We start from the raw sequence: 16,240 nt of genomic DNA, 5'->3' as shown, positions 1-16,240 counted from the left end.
AAAGCATAAAATGAATACATTTAGACTAGCAAAACTAAAAATAATCATACATTTATGAAATTTGGTTGAAAACACAATTTGCATTGACTTTGTACACGAAATCACGTTTTTGAGCATTTTTCGGTCTGACATGCACTTACATAATGTTGCGTAATTTCAGAACCACATACCCGGGTGACGCAAAATTGGTCTCAAAAGTTGCGCAAGACTTGAAAGTAAAAACTCAGCGAGCGGCGCGGTCAAAAAATTTCGCACGGCGAAAATATCGCGCGATTCGTTGAGGGGGGGGCCTCCGAGGCCCCCCCCCCCCGGCCTAGATAGGGTTAAATAAGGTAATACTCAAAATTTTATTGACATATTTGAAGAACAAAATGAAACATCTCTTCATTCTATTTTACACTATTTTGTTGTAAAGTTAATGTAGATATTTCTGTAACTTGCAATAAGTTTTGAAATAATTTTTTTTTCTGTATCTGTACAATGTGTATTGAATAGTTTTTAACACTGAAATAGCCACACAGAAAAACACAAACGTTTTGCCATAAATTGTAACTTGTTCAATAACCAAGATTTCCATGAAAGGACTTAAAAGGTGCTCTTTTACATTCTCAAACAAAAATATCAAGACATATTTTTATTCATCATATTTACTATTGCAAATCATATATTCTGTTAAGTGTTTATGGAAACAAATAGATTTACATGGTTTGTGTGCTTCATACATAATTTTGAAGTTGATTTAAAATTCTGTTACTTTTTTACCAACATGTAAAGTAACTCATCTATATTTAAGTATTTGTAATGTTAATACCTTCTCTATCTGTCATGCTATTCAAGGAGGAGGGGTGTTGGTGACATAAACGGTCAGCTAAAATATTTAAACATTTTTATTTCTTTTTTATTTTATAACAGATACGGATCATATATTTCCCACGGCATCACTAATTTACAAGTGCTGAAGTTATAATCCTGATAAGTAATTTGTTTATTTGGTCTTTAATGATAATAGCCATTACCTTTTGATGTATTTTTTAATTAGTATCCTTGGGATCATTTGGGTTAAACAATTGGGAAACTGTTATCTTGCAGTACTAAAGTGCAATAAAAATCAAACTTGTTGCATATATATATTTTTGTTTTTCTCATTGCTTAGTGGATTTGCCTTTTTTTTGACAAAGTGCAATTTTTTACTTTGCACCAGGTTAATGAGTGAGAGAGAGAGAAAATAAAAGAGAGTTGGGTGGGATAGGGTAGAGAAATGAATTTAAAGAAATGAGTGGTTCAACAGAGAGAGAGATGAGAGATGATGGGGTGCAAGGGGGGGGGGGATAGCAGGCGAGAGAGATTTAATAATACATGAGAATTGTATAGCACACTCTCCATTTTGATTAGATGGAAAGAGAGAGAGAGTAAGAGAAGGAAGGGGAGGAGGGAGACCCTTGAGAGAGATAGAGACAGAGAGCAAGAGACCACAGTGAGAAAAGTGAGAGGGGAATATCATAACCATTATACCATGACTATTGATGTAAACAGATATTCAGCATACAGGGAATAATCAAATCTGAAATAGTCATTTTTAATAAACCTAGACTTTGTGTAAGCCAAGTTAGCTATTTTGTTTACACATTATTAGCCCAAGTTTTTCTTAAACTTCAGAATATCTTAAAGTCACCCGATTTGATTTTCACTCATTCATGTCATTAGTCGACATTAAAAAGCCTAATTTTCTCTTCTAATTTTCGAATCTCTGTAAGTCACCATGATACCATTCTCACTATTAGTCGAGATTATTAAGTACAACTCGCGATATCAAACGCCTCGGCTGTCGAGAATTTTAATTTCATGGTTCACGACCGAACGGATTCCTTATATCCTATTACCAATAAAGGGCAGGCACGTTCCAATCAGGGATCCAATACTAAAATATCCTAAATATTCAGAGTGCTCGTTACAGTGGAACCTTGATGAAAAATGCTACAATGCAACTTTGAAACAAGAAATCACTTTATACTACAAGCATCCCGGTGTATATACTGTATGTTATTTTTTGTTAGATGATTATTTAGCCAATATCTTTTGAGTTGGAGACATGAGTTTTCGAATCGGATACACCTCCTATTTCATTTGTGCAACTTTACATGACGGCATTGAAGATAAACGTCGTAATCATGAGCAACCTTCCATCTATTCTATTCGCTATCAACGAGCCCTTCGGCTGAATGAGATGGAAAATGTTCGTTTGGAAGCTAAAATCAAGTATCTAGAACAACAACATCGTCAGAGTTTTGAGAAGTTGAGGGACGATAAAAAGGAAGTCCGACAACTTTTCCGAAAGATAAGGACCAAGAAATGCCATATTCGAGAGGAAATTAAACTATTTTCTATGAGAAGCAAGATTGGAAGTGATTCGTGTAGAGTCGAGGAGATTTCAAATGTTGGAAACAGTCGAAGTAAAGAAGAGACAAAGAAAGATGTGCTTAAATCACGTCGTGGCGCCAAACTGCATCATTTGTGGTGTTTAAAAAGCGAAGATCTCAAACAGAATCATCGTGAATCATGTGACAAAAGGGAAAGTGATAAATGTCATCCAAGTATCAGTGTGCGAAAACATTTGACTTTGCCAACGCAAAACCCACTTCAGCCTTCGAGAAATCTTGATGGCAAACTTAGCGAGATCAAAAAAGAAGGTTCCGACCGATTCATCACTAGAGGTTTACCACCTCTCCCTAAAACACAGTTTGGTTTTAGCGATCCCGAGGTCGGGTCTATCTCTCCACCTGAATCACCACTACCACTTCGAGGTCGACAAGCAAAAGACGCACAAGGGGTAACTCGCATGATGATCGCAGAAGCGATGTCGTGGAATCAGCGAAGATGGAAGTTCAGAGTACATCATCAGTAATTTCATCACAGAAACAACGTGGAACAGGAAATTGATATATCAAATTACAAGAAAATTATCAATTTCAAACAATATATTATTTATGTGCATTAGTTGAAGGATGCGACTTGCCTTCAAAAGGATATCTTCAAATCACAATTGTCGGCATGATGATTTGAGCTCATTGAGAAAGTGGATTTTAGTTCGCGATGGGCACATATTTAAAATAAAAATATTATATTTCACTACCATAGTTTATTTAGGCCTATTGTGTGTATTATTACGTGTAATATGACCATTTTATTTTCATTAATACAATGTATGATAACATAGCACTGGAAACCTTACTTCATCAAGGGCATATATAGACGTCATTTGACCGACATCGAACCCCAACTTTCATTGTCTCGCATGCCGTCCACTCGGTCACGAAACCACCACTAAATCACCAAACTATTCCAATACCAGACAGATGTTGGCCAAGGATTCACGTGGGGAAAATACATTAATGTTGTTTTAGCTACTAGTAATCATCATGCGTGCATCCCCTTCCTTATAATATTTTTTAATGCATTTTTAAATATCAGATTGTTCAAGATATTTCATTGGATAGTTGACTCGTTTAGTAAGTCATATTTAAAAACGAATCCCAAAACCATACACAGATACAAGTCTAATATTGAATTCGCAGTAAAATAAACAGTCACGGTCAATTCCAATTTATCTTGGATATTCAAAGTTTACAGACTGTTTCTATGTTAAAAGGGGTAAGGGATAGCACCGGGCCGGGGAACTCTAGTGGGGGAGGGGGGGGGGGCACGGGAGACAAATGGGACGTCTCCCTCTATATCATATATGAACACGGTGGTGTAGTTATTAGCAGCTAGGAGACCCACAGACACACCTCTCGTTTTCATTTCCCCATCCTTTCTCCCTCTTTCTCCTCACTTCCCCATCTATAAAATCACGGACGGCGGTCACAACAGCTCCCCTATATAGCAACACCCCTAAAAAGAAATAAACGATTTGTTCATTTTGTCAGTGCTTCTATTTTTGTGTCTTACGGACTGCTCTTTTTTTAAGAAAAGTTTGATACCTGCATGTAGGCCTATGCTTGTACTTTTCTATTCTTTGTTCTGTCCGTTCTATGTACGTTATTTGATTTCTTGAATGTTCACCACCTTTAGTTAACCACTTTTTCTTTATCCCAATGTTTTCATATAAAATATGAGTATATTTCAAACAATAAACAAAATTGGGCGGACATATCAAAATATGGAGATGCCGACCCTCCTGAAAGCGAGTCGCTTTATTATTATTGTATAGTTTATAAAAGGGGAAAGCTATTATTGTGAGAGAAGTGACAAAGCAGATAAAAGCTAATATTATGAGAGAAGTGACAAAGCAGTCTATAGGAGTGACAGAGAATGTGCAGAGGGAGTGACGAGTAATAGAGAGTCGGGGTGGGCAAAAACGAGCGAGTGGGAAAGAGAGAGATGGGGTGGCATTGAATGGGAATTCGGGATGGACGAATTTTATATAAAAAAACATCAGAACTTGGGATGTAGAACAAGATGGTTATAGTTTTATAATTATGTTAATACACAATAAAAATTATGTTTATAACTTGTTATTCAACACTGTTAATTATCAACCTTACAGTAGTTATTTTAACTGTTTAAACCGGGGTCAGTAAATATAGGCTAAGTGTTTAAAATATTTTAAGCATGCATGGTTGTTTCATCTGTTAAACAACTCAGATGCTCTTTTGAATTATAGCCTACTGGGCAAATAGACTGATATAGGAGTCAAACAATGACATTTTCATAGCACAAGCTTATTTATTTTCTAGACACGGAATTGGTAAAAATTCTTTATAAAATACCGCCCCCCATGGCCCTGCAATTAAAGTGACATTTGCTGCTGATATGCTCACTCTCGCATCACGAATGAATCTTAATTGCATAGAAGTTCTAGTAAATGAATGGAGCAGAATTTCTGCTTCATTAATTTGCTTAAAACTCGAGGGGTCGAAGGGTGGGTTTGCTTTTTTTTAATGTGTTACCCTCGGTCCCTCACCTTTACGTACACGATACGGGTATTGTTCAGTATTTCTAGTCAGATTGTAATTGTTATGAAAAAAATGTCGTTGTCGTTATTCGACATTATTAACTTATTACTAAGTTAATAGATAAATGACATTCCAGTGTGATCGACAGAAAAAGAAAAAAGACCACATCCACCGAGCCGGATTTGAACCAGCGACCTAAGGATAACAGTTTATAAACATCTACAGTCCTCCGCTCTACCAACTGAGCTATCGGTGGTTGCTCGAACGATGGGTGCAAGTAAACCATATATTGGTATGATCGTCACATAGGTCTATTATCGTCACGTGATCATGTTGTTATCACTAAATTTGCATAAGTGAACAGTTGCAGTTCAGAAGGTCTGATAGTAATGGAAGTCGACTCAAAGCAGTACAAGGGCCACAGTTTCAGGGTAATGTTACCAAATATCATGATTTATATGTCCTTTAATAGACTTTATCGAAGTCGAAGTACAAAAGTGTTGAGTTTCAGTTGTCCTGGGAGGCTAGCTAGGACCGAGAAATGTTGCAACATCAGTTTGGGATCAGTCCCATCTATGTCAATCTATGTATTGTTAGTCGCCGTTGGTGCATCCCTCCGCTCCGCCGCAATGGCCATTCATTGCCTAACTTTAAAGTTTAAGTTAAACTGCTGAAGTCCTAGTAACAGTAAAGGGTAACCAGATTTCAAAAAGTGAAATACAGGACAATCAACAAAGCACGATGCATGAGTGGATCGACATAGGCGGATCAACCGAGCCAGGTCTCTTGATTTAAAAAAAAAATCGTCAAAAGAAGGCTACATGTACACTCGTGTCATAACACAATCTTAGTTAGCATAAACTTGTAAAAAAATAAAGGAAATGAAGGGAGGGGTAATGAAAGAGTAAGGGGGAAAGAAATTGAAGAAAGGTGAATTGAGAGGAAAGAAAAAATAAAGGGAAAATGAAGGGAAAAAAAGAAAGAATAAAAGGATGAAATAATGGAAAAAGGTTTCCATCATTCTTTGAAATGAATAAAGACAGAACGAAAAAGAAAGGAAGGGAAGATGAATTAATTTGTGAAAGAAAAAAAATAAAGGAGAGAAAGGAAAAAAAGTAAGAAAAATACACTTGTTCACTGCTACCATCCTGCCTGCGCCTGTGGGGAATCTACATGTAGGACTATCACTATGCCAATGCTGTACATAGCACACACCTTAAAAAATCATTAAAATATTACTTTTGTGACCAAAATGACTAATTTCCATAAAGTTGCAATTTATTTTTCACTAGTAACTTGGGAATAATTTTTGTATTCACCAGAGCACTCAAAAACTTGAATTTGGGGCATATTTTTTGATGCCCTCTATTGGTGGAAAGTAATATGGCAAAAAAATTTTCATTTTTCAATCTCTATTTTTAATTCAGAAAAAATAATTTAAAGAATTAAATGTACATAAGAGCCAAGTTATATGATGAATAGCTGTAATGAAAACTGAAAGTGTAAGAAAATAAAGCATTTGTCCCATAGAAAAAGAGAAAATTTGCCAAACATTGCCACCTTTATTTTGCCACACATGGAGATGTAACTGAGAACAAGGTTATATCATAACCATGTTCATTGAATGAGTGGAAAAATGTGAGGAAGACAAAGAATGAAGGAAAGGAGAAATGTTTCCTTCATTCTTTAAAAGAAACAGACAAAAATAATGAAGGGGGAAGAAATGGCAATCATGGCAAGAACCATACATATAGTGAACTTTGCTAAAAGTGAGCATTTAATTTTTGTACATTTCTCAGTGTATGTGTTGCATTGATTGCAGTAATACACTAATATGCATAGGCATTGTCCCTGGTTTTAAACCATAGTTTAACATTTTATAATGTATGTATTTAAATACATAAACTGTAGTCTACAAATCTGTACATCCTGTTTTCTTATTCTTAGCAAAACTGCTAACAACTGCCAAATACTAATATTCTTGTTTATTGTGAAGTGGTTAATTCAAATCAAATTGCACCTTTTTCTTTAGTCACAGCTCTGCAAGTCAGTGGTTTGAAACAGTCAAAGAGTTCCCACTATGGTTTAAAATAACAGTGGAGGTTTAAACGGAAAAAAAAGAAAAACAAATGCAGTTTTCTTAAACACATGATCTTCATTCCTTGGCTTGAAAAAAAAATGTTTGTCTTTGGAGAATGTGAGTCTCTGAGTGACAGATTTCTTCCAAACAATCCGATCCTCATTTCATTTTGAGAGCTATGATTTGGAACACTAGCTTAGCAGCATTTGCTGTACCAAGATGGTTCCTCAACTTGGTCTGAACCAGTCCATAGGAGCAAAATACCATCTCGCCACCAGAGGGTGCAGACACAGCAGAAAACAGCATCTTCATGACTTGCATATCTTATACATGTATCAATTCTATTTGGCCAGGATTTATTTATAAATAGATAAGAATAATGATAATACTAAAATGTATGATTTTAAAATCAATAATCATGTTTGGGTTATATTGTTGGTGTGTACACTTTGTTATTAAAAAAAAAAAAAAAAATGAGAAAATATGATTTAAATAAAAAATTGATGTAAATCAAATAAATCTGACATTTTGTTTAAAAAAAAATTGCCAACCCTATGGCATGCATTTAGATATTTTCAAAAACTGTTTCTAAACTTGGATTTTGACAAAGTGTTTGATATTTTGCTTGTTTATTTACATGTATACTCTATACTATAAGTAACTAGAGCTACAAAGCAGGAAGTACACAATGTTTTGGTGATTTCTGATTACAATTCAGTGGAGGGAATCGGCTTGCATGCCTATTTCTTGATGAAATATACAAAGTTGTTCACTGATTGACAAAATATAATGCTGTCATTTAATGTGATGTATTAAACTTTACAAGCAATATATATTTTCTAATACAGATATAAATTCCTGATTTAAAAGCTTTTCATGATGGCTACTTCTGGTCAGCATGTACCTGATTGTTCCAAGGGCTCTGGAGTTCATCCATTCGGACATGAAGTATCAGTCACACGGGATCAACTCCTCACTGCTTTCTTCAACCATCTATATCTTGGCCAATGGGAGTTAGCAAGTGCATGTGCTTCAAGCTTGGAAAACTTACAGGGAACTAAACATCAAGTTGACATTAGAGCTGTACTCAGAGCTATCGTCAGACATCCGCATGGTATCAGGTATTTGGATTTCAATTTAGTCTTTGTGGGCCTATTGTAGAAATGGCTGTGTTTAAAGGGGAATCCAGCCTTGGCCTTAAACAGTTGTGTTGGGAAGGAGAAAAATAAATTAAACAGAATGGTGAAAGTTTGAAAGAAATCGGCCAAGTAGTAAGAAAGTTATAGCTACTTTAAAATTGAAATCACTAATAATATGTAGATTCCAAATTGGCAACTGGGTAATTAAATTATGACAAGGGGCAAGGACAACTTTCCCATAGGCCATGTACTTTATTATCAGGGATTTGTGGTTTTCTCCTAAGTACCCATTCCCGGGGCAGTAATCTAAATATAACCCAGGTAGTATATTGTTTTATGTCCTCATGAAAGAAAAATATAATTTGAAATAAAACTTTTGGGAAAAATGACATTTTAGCCATAATATGTATTGGAGTCCATGGAAGAGTAGTCCTTGCCTTACATCACTATGACATCACATATGCGGCCAATTTGAAGTCTCCATGGGTAAAGTGATCACCAATATTTACAACTTTTAAAAATTCATAACTTTCTTGTTGTTTGTCCAATATTGTTCAAACCTTCACCTATCAACTTGTCTGATTTTTCTTTTTCTTATAAAAACAAGTTTTTATTTGGGTTGGATTCCCCTTTAAAGGATACGTCCATCCCAACAAAAAGTTCATTTTAACAATAAGAGAAAATTCCAACCAGCATAACACTGAAAATTCATAAAAATTGGATGTGAAATAGGAAAGGTTTGACATTATAAAGTTTTTTTTAATTTCACAAATCAGTTACATGCACATCCTGGGCGGTATGCAAAAGAGGGTCTGATGAAATCACCCACTCAATATTTATTTTGTGTTTTAATATATAAAAATATTTTGATTTTCTCATCATGTGGAACAAAGTTTTATTCTTCCCATTCTTCTTCATAACTTATTTAGCATACAATTATGATAAAGATTTTTTTTCATTACAAATGCTTGTTGGATTTTCCTCTAATGTTTCAAGTCAACTTTTTTTCTGGAGAGGACATGACCTTTAAAGGCATCTATGTCCCATATGCGTTCATCTGAAAATCGGGTCGTATTTGATATTTTGAGTTGTATGTCATTGCAACTTTTTAGGCAGTGTTCTCTTATGCTTGGGATAATCTTGACTTTGTGATTTTATGTTGTAGATTTGGGATAGTTTGAATTATAAAAGATGCAATGGATTTCAACTTTGAACTTTACAGACAGGAGCATTGTCTTATATGTTCAGAATCACTGAAAATAGCATCTCAGTACAGTTTTACAGACAACACATGATCTATAGATGGCATTGATTTTTGTCTCACCTGTGAAGCAAAGTGAGACTATAGGCGCCGCTTTTCCGACGGCGACGGCGGCAGCGGCGTCAACATCAAATCTTAACCTGAGGTTAAGTTTTTGAAATGACATCATAACTTAGAAAGTATATGGACCTAGTTAATAAAACTTGGCCATAAGGTTAATCAAGTATTACTGAACATCCTATTAGAGTTTCATGTCACATGACCAAGGTCAAAGGTCATTTAGGGTCAATTAACTTTGGCCAAATTGGGGATATCTGTTGAATTCCCATCATAACTTTGAAAGTTTATGGATCTGATTCATGAAACTTGGACATAATAGTAATCAAGCATCACTGAAAATTTTGTGCAAGTTTCAGGTCTCATGATTAAGGTCAAAGGTCATTTAGGGTCAATGAACTTTGGCCGAATCGGGGGTATCTGTTGAATTACCATCATAACTTTGAAAGTTTATTGGTCTAGTTGATTAAACTTGGACATTAGAGTAATCAAGTATCACTGAACATCTTGTGCGGGTTTCAGGTCACATGACCAAGGTCAAAGGTCAATGAACTTTGGCCGAATTGGGTGTATCTGTTGAATTACCATCATAACTTTGAAAGTTTATGGATCTGATTCATGAAACTTGTACATAAGAGTAATCAAGTATCACTGAACATCCTGTTCGAGTTTCAGGTCACATGATCAAGGTCAAAGGTCATGTAAGGTCAATGAACTTTGGCCATGTTGGGGTTTTTTGTTGAATAACCATCATATAAAAGTTTATTGGTCTAGTTCATGAAAAGTGGACATAAGAGTAACCGTATCACTGAACATCTTGTGCGAGTTAGAGTAGTATTCAAAGTCAGCACTGCTGCTATATTGAACCGCGTGATGCAGGTGAGACGGCCAGAGGCATTCCACTTGTCTTTATTTCAATAATACAATTTGTATGTATATTGAATTATCTGGCATTGCTTACAAGTGTACATACACATTTTCTTTCAGTATAGAAAATTCAATTAATTTTCTAAATGGGCCTTTAACAGTTTACTAATTTCAATATCTTGCATTGTTTTAAGAGCTTAATCAGATTCATTTCAAGGTAGAATGAGAAGATGATTTAGATGGGATGTGATGTGAATGATTTTCAAAATAATAAAAGGAATATTTACAATGGATAATGGAAGTTTTTGTTCTTCAATCTGACTACGCAGTCTTGGTTTAGACAGTATTTCGTCTCCTCATCAACTGGCCTGGTTAGCATCACTTCATTTGAAACAAGATAACAAAAAGGAAGAGGTAAGAAAGAAAAGAACTTTGTATAAAAGTATTTTATCAGTTTTCATTGGAAATTTTGACACCTGGGCCCCGTCTTACAAAGGTTTACGATTGATCTGATCAACCTCAACTATATGGAAATCCATCAATGTCATAAAGTTTTCTCCAAGAAATTTGCACTATTTCCTTTGTAAACAATCAGAAGCACTGAAGCACACTGAATTTTAAAGAAAACAATGGATTTAAATATACACATCATATCTAGAAAACATTTTCAACAAACAAGCATTTGAGATGTTGACATTGCTGGCTTTCCATAGTTGTGGTTGATCGGGTCTATCGCAACTCTTTGTAAGACCCTGAATATCAATCAACATTTTTTTTCTTTTCTGAGGGGAGGATTTATTACCAAATTGTGACCAATAGATATTATGTAGTGATTATTTTCCTTGTCTGAAAATATGGTTAGTCATCTCAAGATTACTACTTCAGTTCCACTATCCCTGAATCAAGCAAATAAAAGTCTATGATTGGATCCAATGGTAAAGCTTGAATGGTTGAGCAAATTAAAGAATCAAAGATGCAGCTATATTACAGAGATTTATCTTGCTTTTCATGAAGCTTGATGTCAGCAAATGGAAGTTGACTGCAGGAATTCTCATTATAGAATGACTACAACATAGACATTCAATAAATTCAAAAAAATTTTCTATTGCTAATGTGTAGCTTTAGGATACTATGTGTAGTTTGATTCATTTTCTTTTGATGGTACATGTACATAAGCAAAACTAATTATGATACCATTGAATTGTGACCAGTGAATGATGATATGGGAAAAGCATATAAAGCATTTATTCTAAAGAATTATGTGATACAAATGTGTGTAATGCAGAACTTGCTTCTGTAACATCCTGAATACAATGATCAATAATATATTGTTTGAATATTTTTGTTGTTGCAAGTTTTATTTATTTTTTCTCATTTTGAATTTATACTTTAAAAAATGTGTTACTCATGATGAAGTATAATGATAATAATAATAATAATAGGCATTTATATAGCGCCATCTATCTAGAAATATTCTATTCCGAGGCGCATTGTTATTATTACCCCGGCTTTAGCTCGAGCTGCCTCTCAGCGCTCATGCATTCAAGGAATTAATCCTGCTGGGTACCCATTCACCTCACCTGGGTCCCCATTCACCTCACCTGGGTCGAGTGCAGCACAATGTGGATAAATTTCTTGCTGAAGGAAATTACGCCATGGCTGGGATTCGAACCCACGACCCTCTGTTTCAAAGTCAGAAGACTTATCCACTGGGCCACAATGCTCCACGTATGTAAAATGGTTGCTATTAAAATCAAATAAAGTACTATATTTGCTTATAATCTATAGGATTTATCTGCTGAGGATTACAGAGATGTTGAATTCAGACTGTTACTATACCTAGCACATTCTGATAGTGACCCAGCAGTTTTGCAGGTGAGATGTTTAAGATTTTTTTGTCTCTCTGCTATGAGGGGCATTACAGCATTATATTGGTTAACTGTTGTTTTATCTGCTGAAATCAGAAAATTAATGATTTTCCATGTAATGGTTAGCTTCATAAACCGATTTGCATGAAAATTACATGCGTATTACATTTGTGTAAGTGTCCACTAAATAGCCACAGATTTTTGTTTTTTGTTTTTGCTTTTTATAAACTTGATATATCTTTACCAATGTACTTCATGATATTATGTTATAAGCCCAGATGTATTTGATGTTTAGTATTTACCATGATGGAAATGTCTACAATGTATGTTGTCATTATACCATTGTATTTAAAGTATGAATTTCTAAACTATTGATGAAGTTTTTCATGATTGAATTATGCTGCTTTGACTCAAAAGATGTATGTTTTTCATTAAATTGCTTAAAATATGTATTATGAATAATTAACATACTCATGAAATAAGAAAAGTGACAGGAAATAATTTTCATCAATACCTTTTGTTTACCTGCTTGAGAGGAATACTTCATCCTGTGACATTAATTGATTATGCATAATTGCTTATTACAGTATAATATTTACAAGCATGTATTGAGCATTTGGTTTATAGGAGTGATTGCGAATAGATCTTCTTTCACTATTACTTTTGTTAATAGGTTTCTTTCATCATTTTATTGCAGGAGGTATATTTGTACTCAAAAGCTGTTCAGTTGCAACTCGATGCTGATCATCAAAAACTGGTTCAGAAGCAGAGTTCGCTGCTGCCCCATCTTTCCAAAGACTGCCTCGAATTTCTGCTTTCAACTCTGAGCAAAGATGTCACACTGGGTCATACTATCATCAGGCGCCTCCTCCTCCCGACTCAAGACAAGGCGAAAGAAAATAACTTAGCACTTCATCGGGTCTACATCACTTGCCTAATGGAATGCATGGAATCGTTAGAGTCCATGGATGACAAAGAGAGTGTTGTAGAAAAGGATCAAAATGTGCAATCCATTTACAGTCTCATGAATTATTTGGATCCTCCTGTACCTCTACTACCTAGACTCAATATCGAGGAGCTGTTCACCAAGTTGCTTAGTCTTGCCAATCACCATCCAGGAATGCTGGACGAGGCTATGCTCACGGCGGTCTTTGTGGGACGGGACTCGGACTTGTTGCTGCAAACCTTTCTGAAGGTTCAGTCTCGCATGAGATGGGAGTGTGTTGAGCAAGATGTGAGTAAGAGACATCCCCAGCTGAAGAGCATGTGTCTAGAGTTGAGGATCAACTATGCCATGTCAAGGATGGATGACAGAGAAGCTGCCTGGAGGAACCTCCTGTATTGGGTGTTAGAAAATGATCAACACGTTTTAAGCAAGATTGTGGTGAGTTTTTCTCTTGTATATTCAGTGTTATTGAAAAATCAATGGTTTGTTAATGACCTTTTAGGGGTCCTTTTACAGAGGCAATGTTTTTATCTTGTCTTGGAGGGAGACATCTGGGAGATCTTACTATTTAAGGGGCTTTCACTGGTTTCTCAAAAGCCTCTGTTCTGTGGAATATAGGCATTGAAGGACTTTAATATTGTAATAAAGTTATAGCTAGTTTTTGTAATCTCGTAAGCTTTTTACTTATGGTAGGTTTAATGTGCAGGTGACTGTTCAGGTATGAAAAATATAAATATTGATTTATGGAAGTACCTGTTAGAGGTATTATTGTGTATTAAAACTATGTGAGATTTTTGTTGGTAATGCTTGCATCATCTCTATGTTTTTATCAACACTGTTTGTTATACGTCATTCCTCATCACTTTGATGTATTATCATTTACCTCTATCCATTTTTCCTCAACATTATTCTTTCTCTAATTTTCTTTATTCCTCCTTTTATATACATGTATTTGTTATTCTTTTCTCTCCTTTTTTTCTGTAATCTACTTTTCTCCCACAGGAATTGTCATTGACTCTAATTCGAGAGAGGATGTATGATGAGTTGAATAGCCTTCTCCAGCCCAGTGAGTTTGCGCCCCTTAGACCCCTCATTTTACTGCTTGGATGGAGTCATGTCGATGGCTGTTCAGCTGCTGAAAATCTCCTTCAGACTCTATGGAAAAAACAAGTAAGTACCCAAGCCAATGACACAACATTTAATTTGCATCGGCAAATATCACTTATTTTCTTTGGATACATATTGTCAAACACACGCTTCATAGATTTGTGCCACATTTGGCTACTCTTTCAGAGACCACTGATTTTAAATCATGGTTTATCTTTGTAAACTCTTTAAAAAATGTTATATTCATGATGTAAAAGAGTTTTGTATAGGTAACCAATTGAGAGGGTTATATCAACATGAAAAAGTGCACAGGCAATGAATGTTTGAAGAACAACCTCCTTTCTAATTTTTGTATCGCTTGCATAGCAGAGTGAGACTATGGGTGCCGCTTTTCCGACGGCGGCGTCAACATTGAATTTTTAACCAAGGTTAAGTATTGGAAATGCCATCATAACTTATAAAGTTTATGGATTTAGTTCATGAAACTTGGACATATGGGAAATTGTGTATTTAATACTGAACATCCTGCCTGAGTTTCAGATCACTCGACCAAGGTCATAGGTCATTTAGGGTCATCAAACTTTGGACATACTGGGGCAGTCAGACTGCAGGTCCCAAGAAAGTGGCTTCTTTCATCCAAGTGATATTCATGACTTGAGTTGTTTTGCATATTTAATGAGCTTGATGCGGACCAAAACACCTCTTTTCATTCGGTCATTGCTGCTCTAATTGTGCATCGAATTTCATGAATTTGGTACCATTGTAAAGAAGAAGAATCATTCTTTCAGGTCATGTGTTTGGATTTATTCAAAGATTTTGTAATAAAGGTTAAAATTTTGATCTAAAATATGCTACAAAATAAATATTTTCACCTGACAAAAGCTGCTATTTTCACACTTTATATACATGTATGTTTGAGCCCAAATGATCTTTATATCATGATGAAGCTGAATATGTATGCTTTGAAATGATATAGGTTTCAAAATAAGAATTGGTTTAATCGGGTCAAGATCACACTTTTCATTTGCCAAGTACATAAAGCAGTTTGAAAACAAGAATACTGCACTCTGATAGGTCAAAGAGACCAACCACCCAGTGGCAAATTCCAACGGTTCCAGTGCGTGGGTTCGTGGGAAGGTCACACTTCCCATGTGGTAATCTCCTCAAATACCCCGCGCGTGTTGTTCTGTGAACCTTATCCAGCCAATCAGGACTCTGGATTTCATGCAAGTACACAATTTCAGAAATCTCGTCTTGTACCTTGGTTGGAAAAGTGTGATCTTGACCCGATTAAAAGGTGCCGCATATCAAGAGTGGCATTGTAAGAAAGTACGGAAGTTCAGCTTTATGGTGATATAGATATCATTGAGGCTCAAAATAAAGTTTTGCACAATTTGCAAAAGAAAACAGAGGAAGAAAATTCAGACTTGAGGCACACTTTCAGGCCAGAAATTTACTTATTTAACAAAATATTGTATACAAAATAAATAACCAATATGAAAGAGTATCTTTTACTCTATCTGATGGTGCAATAATATTTCATTTAACTTGAGGTTAAAACAGGTAAATTATTAGAGAAATAAAATCTCACGAATCACGAGATTTTGCAAGGAGGAGGATTCAGCCACGAGATGATTTGGATGAATCTGGCCTTTTTGCTCATTAGCATAGGGACCTGCGATCTGACTGGGGGATATTTGTTAAATTGCCGTCACAACTTTGAAATTTTATGGATCTAGTTCACTGATCGTTTTCTTCAGTCTTAGGTCATATGTGACTCGGCATACCGAAATGAGAGACAAGTCGGAATTTTTCAAATCCAACTTTTTTAGTGATTATTATTCCCCGTTTCTTTACCTTTAATTTGATATATCACTCGACCCTTAGGAGTAAATATTAGTGGAGATATTAGCTTTAGAATGGAGGAAGAATTGGGCTCTTGAAAATAAAAATCAAGAGAAAA

General features: G+C 35.3%; 2 protein-coding genes and 1 non-coding gene across 4 annotated transcripts in view; 2 read left to right on the top strand and 1 right to left on the bottom strand.

The window, feature by feature from the left end:
- The window catches only part of LOC121418814, a 40,594-nt gene extending 39,468 nt beyond the window's left edge, over positions 1-1,126 (top strand). Inside the window, exon 15 of the transcript XR_005970515.1 lies at positions 913-1,126. The gene's annotated coding sequence lies outside the window, so the exon portion shown is untranslated. The remainder of the gene's footprint in view (positions 1-912) is intronic.
- A 3,993-nt stretch (positions 1,127-5,119) lies between these two features.
- Positions 5,120-5,208, bottom strand: TRNAY-GUA. Its single transcript is given in 2 exon segments — positions 5,120-5,155; positions 5,172-5,208. It is a non-coding gene; the product is annotated as a tRNA-Tyr (tRNA).
- Positions 5,209-5,319: 111 nt separating this feature from the next.
- LOC121418812 (zinc finger FYVE domain-containing protein 26-like) overlaps positions 5,320-16,240 on the top strand; it is a 75,024-nt gene continuing 64,103 nt past the window's right edge. For both annotated transcript variants that reach the window (XM_041612975.1, XM_041612976.1), the window contains exons 1-6: positions 5,320-5,383; positions 7,881-8,153; positions 10,686-10,770; positions 12,145-12,231; positions 12,922-13,608; positions 14,173-14,340. In XM_041612975.1, the coding sequence (XP_041468909.1) occupies positions 7,909-8,153; positions 10,686-10,770; positions 12,145-12,231; positions 12,922-13,608; positions 14,173-14,340 (1,272 nt within the window). In that variant the 5' untranslated portion in view covers positions 5,320-5,383; positions 7,881-7,908. The remainder of the gene's footprint in view (positions 5,384-7,880; positions 8,154-10,685; positions 10,771-12,144; positions 12,232-12,921; positions 13,609-14,172; positions 14,341-16,240) is intronic.

The sequence above is a fragment of the Lytechinus variegatus genome, chromosome 7 (assembly GCF_018143015.1).
Source record: "Lytechinus variegatus isolate NC3 chromosome 7, Lvar_3.0, whole genome shotgun sequence".
Classification (NCBI taxonomy): Eukaryota; Metazoa; Echinodermata; class Echinoidea; order Temnopleuroida; family Toxopneustidae; genus Lytechinus; species Lytechinus variegatus.
This window is presented reverse-complemented; position numbering and strand designations above follow the sequence as displayed.